Source organism: Equus caballus, chromosome 27 (assembly GCF_041296265.1).
Source record: "Equus caballus isolate H_3958 breed thoroughbred chromosome 27, TB-T2T, whole genome shotgun sequence".
In the NCBI taxonomy this organism is placed as follows: domain Eukaryota; kingdom Metazoa; phylum Chordata; class Mammalia; order Perissodactyla; family Equidae; genus Equus; species Equus caballus.
This window is the reverse complement of record NC_091710.1, coordinates 25,379,917-25,386,195: the sequence shown is the minus strand read 5'-3', so window position 1 is coordinate 25,386,195 and position 6,279 is coordinate 25,379,917. Positions and strand designations below refer to the sequence as shown.

Below are 6,279 nucleotides of genomic sequence, written 5' to 3'. Positions count from 1 at the left end.
AGCGTGTATTACCTGTCACCTTTTCGTGTGAACTACATCTTCACCATGTAAGTCATGTCTCCGCAGCTGGGGTGGAGCCCACCATAAGAGGAGCAGCTCTCTTAGAGCTTTCAGTAGCCTGGGGGCTTGCTGAGTTCCATGTATATGTAGATATCCAATAAATATTCATATTTTATTATCAGGCCAGTGACCCTTGTTCAGGTCGTTCTCTGACCTGGGTTATCTTTTCCAGCTCCCTTCTACCTGTTATCCCAGTCTTAGCAATCCATCAATATCCAAGCCTCATGAGATCTTTCCCAACTGTTCTGGCACACATTAGGGTATTTCTGTTCTCAATTCCTGACATATTTACTGCCTATATACTCTACGTGACTTTTTATTACATTTGGCTTTGAAATGTTACTTATCTGTTTTATGGGAGTATCTCCCAACTAGACTGTAAACTTCTGGAGAAAGAGGACTAGATTGTACCTGTTTTTTGCATTCCCTTTGATGCCCTGACACGATGGTTTGAATGTTTGTGGCCTCTCAAAATGTGTACGTTGAAACCGAATCCCCAGTGTGATAGTATTTGGACGTGGCTAGGTCGTGAAGGTGGAGCCGTCGTGAGTGGATTAGTGCCCTTTAAAAGAATCCCCAGAGAGATCCCTTGCTCCTTCTACCACGTGAGGTTACAGCTAGAAGGTGCTGTTTATGAACCAGGAGGTGGGCCTTCACCAGACATTGAATCTGTTGACATCTTGATCTTGGAATTCTCAGCCTCTAGAACTGCAGGAAATAAATGTCTGTTGTTTATAAGCCACTGACAAATAAAAATGGCAAGCAATAGGATATATTGGAGAATATGAGGAAGCCATTCGGTATAAACCTAATTCGGCCTGACCTTGTCTTTCCAAAAGGGCCTGACCGTGGCTGTTGAGCATCCATTGTATATCTGCTTTAGAGATTCCCTATGGCAAGAGGAAAGGCCCTTGAGATAAAGGTGTAACCTCCCTCCCCCTCCCAACTTTGGCGGCTGTGTCCATCAAGTGCTGTGCTGACAGGGCAATCTTGCGACTATTGTGGGAGGGACATTTCAATCATATGTAAAGCACCCTCTTTGGGGGTATATAACCATTCTGTACACCTCATTTCTTTGGTGCCCTTTCTTCCTTCGGGAAGAAAGGCCCCGGGCCATGGTCCTCAGATTTCAGCTCAGAATAAACTCACCCAAATTTTCATTTACAGATTGGTTATGGATTATTTTCGTCGACACCACCCAGTCTATGGTATTTTGTTATAGAAGCCCAAACAGACTAGGACCCCAGATCAGGGCCTCACCATAGTAGATGCTTAGCAAATATGAGATGGTCAGGGAAGGTAAAAATTCCCTTCTTCTTTGGGCCTTTTTTCCCCTCTTTGCTGAGGCCAAACCAATGCTTCTTAAATAGATGGAGAGAAATAGTGCTTTTCAGAGAAATGACAATAGCAATGAATAATCAGCACAAATTTTTTGCAGAGACTAAAGCTTTTATTCCAAGGAGTCATTTACTTTCTGAAGATTCTCTGAGTCCATTGTGAAGAGGACAGCCTCATTGATGCTCTGAGTGATGTAATCTATGTTATAGGCATTGATACAGGTGAAGTTGATACGACCGTTCTTGGGGACGTAAATATGCTTTTTCTTGACCAGGTATTCCACTTGTTGGGCTGGTAATAATCATCACAGGGTCTCAGATCCTGGGGTGGCCACCTCTAACTCCCCTCTAGCCCAGGGTGGATTATAGCGGATAGGAAGTGTCAGCATTTCTGGGGATCCAGAAAGGTCTTTAAGGCAGCTGCACTTTCCTCAGGGAAGAATCAAAATCTGGGGTGAAGCTAGGGACTGGTCACCTAGTCAGTGAAGTTTAATGCTCAAATACAAGCCCAAGGTCAGAAAGGGTGGAGCTACCCCCTCCTAGACACTTACAGCTGAGTCCAAGATAGCTATGGGTCCCATTCTGGTGGGTGATGTGATCCCAGGAGCCAGGAGTCCCCAGGAGCCTGAGCTTCTCCTTCACCTTTTCCTTGATCATCATGATGTTCTCTGCAACCTCTTTCAGACTCTGCTTCCTGCCAAAGGAATGACAGCAAGAAATTAGAGTGTGAGCTCCAGTCTGTCCTGTCTCTCCCGCCCCCACCCCCAACAACATCCTCATTGTCCTTCCACCTTCTTCCCTTCAAAAGCCCCCAACCAGGGTGCCTGAGGGCAAGCCCGTGCAGCCAGGGACCTCGATGGTTATGAATGGGTGAATGGGAGGGGGACTTCAGCCCATACACATTTAAGCAAGCCAAGCAGGCTCTTAGGCAGATTGTGCCAGAGCCCTTGATGCTTCCTAATCTCGTCCTGCAATCTGGAAGTGTTCAAATAATTCATCGGCCTGTATCCAAAAAGAACATCCTATTACCAACTTCCCCAAGGTATGGCAGCCTTTGGCATAGGCACTGCCACTGTACACAGTGGGTCCTCAGTAAATGTTGATGAATGAATGGAGTAAAGAGGCGGCACGGGCAGGAAGAGAAGCACCCAGTTGAATCCTGTCAATGAGCAAGTCTATAGGTATCCAGAGGCTCTGCCCATCCTTTCCCGCCCCCACCCTTTGCCCTTACCATTCTCCCTGCAAAGCAGGGTTACAGAGGATGGAGGTGATAATGCGAGCACCCGTGGTAGGAGGGTTCAACCACAGGGCCCGGGCGAAGTTCATCAGCTGGGAGAGGACACACAGCAGAAGCTCGTTGTTGAGTGCCACCACGACTAGGATCCCTACTCCTTCATCTACAGTTTGGGGACAGACAGGCTCATTCTCAGTCTCATCCTCGTTTACCAAGACGTTCCTCTATGACTCTGCCTCCACCATTGCAGAAGAGAGGATTGAACTATGGGGCCCTCACCCCAGCCCAGCCAAGCTGCTATCCAGACCCCAGGAAGTTGCCAGAGGCTCTCCTTGCAGAAAAAGTAGCCATAAGTAAGAGTCTTAAAGGTGGAAGAAACTTAAAAGATCACTAATTCCTACCCCCTCATCTTATAGTTGAGGAAACAGAGGCCTAAGGGGGAGAAATGACTTAACCAGAGTCAGTTTTAGTATCTAGTTCTAGTAGCTGAGCTGAGATGACACCACAGAACCTGACTTCTAGCACAACGCTCTTCCCTTCTGCCTCCACGGTGCTCTGACGGGACGCCTCAGCTCCCAGAGGGCAGGAGATGTCAGACACATTGTTTGTGCCATGGTGTGTGGTACCACTTCAGCACCAGGCCCTCCCTTTGCCTTCTGCCCATACCATACCGTAAATGCCAAAATTCTTGGACAGAGACTGGCTGCAGAAGAACTCAAAGCCTTGAGACACAAAATATTCTAAGAATCTAGTATCTTCTTCCAGGTCACCCGTGGATAAACCTTGATAGGGAATGTCAAAAAATGGGAATATCTGCTTGCTCTGTAGGAGAAAGGAGAATGGAAAAAGGATAAGACTGGGAAGCGAAAGGAGATGGTCAGAGGGGGGTAAGTCAGGCAGGAGGTCAGGCTCACCTTCATGGTGGCCATGAACTTTGCCCACTGACTTGGTGTCAATTTGCAGTTGCCAATGTTCCCGATCACAAAGACACAGCCACGTGGGGCCTGCTGCAGGTAGAGACTGTCTCATCAGTCACTTCCCCTACCAAGTGGTAGTGGTACCAAGGTATTTGGAGGAGATGTGATCCTTCTAGTTGGTTCCTACTAAAGGGCTAGGTAAATCCAAGGCTAGAAAAGACCTTGGATGACTGGGGCGGGGGGGTGTGTTGGGGAGGTAAGGAAAATAAAACTTTAAATTGGGTCTGGGGAGTATTTTCTGAGCTGGGCCCCTCTACCTCCACCACACTGAGGAGCATGTTGGGGTCTAGGCACAGCTGCGTGGAGTCCCAGAAGGAGTATTCATAAACTGTAAAGCCCATGTCCTGGAAAATAAGTCCGTGCGGTTCTGTGGAAACACAGCCCCCCAGCAGTTGGTAAACGGGGAATGGAGAGATGGAGGCAGACGCCCCAGAGAAGGGGCGTGAGGGTCACTGGTTGAAGGCGGGACAATAAGAGGAAAGGGACAAGCACACCTTGGCTTGTCCACCATTTTTCTCACGACAGAGAATGAGGACAACAGTGAAGATTGCTAGTGGGGTGGGAATCAGCAACAAGAGACAGGGATCTTCTGTCCTCCTCAGCTCGCAGAACACTCACCTTTTTGAGAAGAAATGATGTAAACTACTTGAGAATCTCGACGCCAAGTTTTGAGGAACTGGGCCCCAAGTTGGAAGGCACCACTGTCACCAACAGTGTGCACACCCCCTCCCTATTAGCAAAAAATAAACAGAAATCACACTTTAAAAGAGTCACGGTGATACTAGGACCACCTGCGATCTAGACCGTTCCCTCCCTGAGAGAGCCTGCACATCAACCGTGTGGGTTGGTGCCAAGAGCACAGGCTTTGGGTTCTGAGCCCAGCTCTGCCCCTCAGTGACTAAAGCTTTGGACTCTCTGAGCCTCAGGTGTCTCCTTTGTCAATGCCAGGGACCCTGCAAGGTCCCTTTCAGGTTTAAGATCGTGCACGCTCTGGTCCCCATCCCTTTGTCTGGGTAAGTGCGGGAGGGCCCTTCTTCTCACCCTGTTCTCCACGATGACTTGGCTGTGCTTTCCAAAGAGGAGTTCCAAGGAGGCCTGGATGAACGATTTCATGCCCATCACCGGTATGTACTCATAGTTCAAGGAGGGATCCTCCGCGATCTGTAGTCGGATCTTGTGCACCACGGAAGAAACCCAGGGTTGGCCCTTCTTGGTCATGCAGACTGTGAGGGAACCGCAGAGGGAGCTCTGGAGGCCTGGCCTCGGGGTCTCCAAGGCTGGGCTCCACAGACAGCCCGCAGACAATTCATCTGTCCTGCCTTTCTTGGGGCTTTGGAAAGTCACCTAGGAAAAGACAACTTTCCCTTTCTTTCCCCTTTATAAAAACAACGTGCTGTTAGTGAATGTGTATAATTTTTGTCTTTAAAAAAACGACGACGACTAAAACCTATGCCATTTTAAAGGGTAAAAATGACATACAACGTGGGAGTTATGGCTACATGAGACTAAACAAAGGTAACGCTGACTTTCACAGCGGCAAGGGCTGGCTGCACAGAAGCGTCAATTTGGGGAACCATTCTTGGTTCAGGAACCGGGGAGACAGAGGGGAGAAGAAAGAGGCTGAAGAAAGTGCAATGCCCATGCTGGGCCAAAGCGTGGCGCTGGGGGAGAGGACACAGCTCTTAGCATTCCCTGGAAGCCGCCAGAGAATGGCAGGGGCACGGAAGGATCGGAGGATTTTCCGCTCTTTTCCCCACTGGGCAACTCTGCTAACAGGAACAGACCTGTCCACTTGCAGAGGCTCAGGCTAGCTCCCGATTCCTCTGTGGCAGTAGAATTCTGCCCTCCTAGAGGCAATTCTGATCCATCAAGTCACAGACTCGGCAACTACTAGGCGTCTACCTTTATAGGCCAGGAACATCTTGTTGGGGCAGTCGTCTTTTTTGTAGGTCTTTAACAAGCTGCCTTCTAGCTTCTGGGCTAGGGGCACATCCATGAACACTGAAAGGGTGGACATCACTGAGATGAACGTAGAGCCAAGACTATGACTCCGCTCTGTGTTCCTCCCCGCTCCTGCCCGCGAGCCCTCCTCCAAGCCGGGACCACACAGGCCTGCCCCTTCCCGGAACCCTCGCAGCTCCAAGGCCCAGAGGCTCTGGACAACTTGTCTCCAGAGCAACAGAGTCCCACACCTCCGTCTCCACGGGGATATTCCATGGCCCCAGAGGAGAATCCCCTGAGAGAGTGGGCTGGGGGAGGGGGAAGGAGGACCTGGAGCTCCAGGCACTTCTCCCTGACTCACTGCCTTCTCTTCTCCAGCCCCAAGTCGCCCAATCCAAAATAACAAGTCAGCCCCTCAGGAGAGAGGGCAAGGCAGGCAGCCAATGAGCCAGGTGAGGGCTGCTCCTGCAGAAGGGAAAGCCCCAGACCCAGCGTTAATGCAGGCCCAGGGACATGTTTACCAAGCTTCTGCTTTCATTTTGGTAAGGGCTCCAGACTTTAAAAGGAATAGAAAGAAAGCACTGTTCTCTTCCACAGATATTTTCATTGAAGAGTCTTATATTTAGAAACAGTATAATTTGCAACTTGGTAAACTAGTCCTATTTCTCTTGGTTATCTGGAGTCAAGACCTCTTCATTTGTTAACTGTTTAGTGGTGGCCCAGCAGCACG

The 6,279-nt window shown here is 49.4% G+C and overlaps 1 protein-coding gene across 1 annotated transcript; it reads right to left on the bottom strand.

The window, feature by feature from the left end:
* Positions 1–1,488: 1,488 nt before the first annotated feature.
* On the bottom strand, positions 1,489–5,763 carry GOT1L1 (glutamic-oxaloacetic transaminase 1 like 1). The gene is made up of 9 exons (XM_001492126.7): positions 5,511–5,763; positions 4,650–4,831; positions 4,227–4,338; positions 3,866–3,975; positions 3,546–3,638; positions 3,303–3,453; positions 2,629–2,794; positions 1,949–2,091; positions 1,489–1,689 (listed from the first exon to the last, which is right to left on the bottom strand). The coding sequence occupies exons 1-9, from the start codon at positions 5,623–5,625 to the stop codon at positions 1,511–1,513; spliced, it is 1,251 nt and encodes a 416-aa protein (XP_001492176.5). The 5' UTR covers positions 5,626–5,763; the 3' UTR covers positions 1,489–1,510.
* Between the last annotated feature and the right edge of the window lie 516 nt (positions 5,764–6,279).

What these genes read in the sequence shown, in the direction of transcription:
- GOT1L1 (XM_001492126.7), bottom strand. Translation starts at nt 5,625, where the DNA reads ATGTCCACCCTTTCAGTGTTCATGGATGTGCCCCTAGCCCAGAAGCTA. An exon ending in CCTGCTTTGCAGGGAGAATG is followed by an intron (nt 2,092 to 2,628) that starts GTAAGGGCAAAG and finishes TTCCTTTGGCAG; the next exon opens with GAAGCAGAGTCTGAAAGAGG. An exon ending in TAGCTATCTTGGACTCAGCT is followed by an intron (nt 1,690 to 1,948) that starts GTAAGTGTCTAG and finishes GATTATTACCAG; the next exon opens with CCCAACAAGTGGAATACCTG.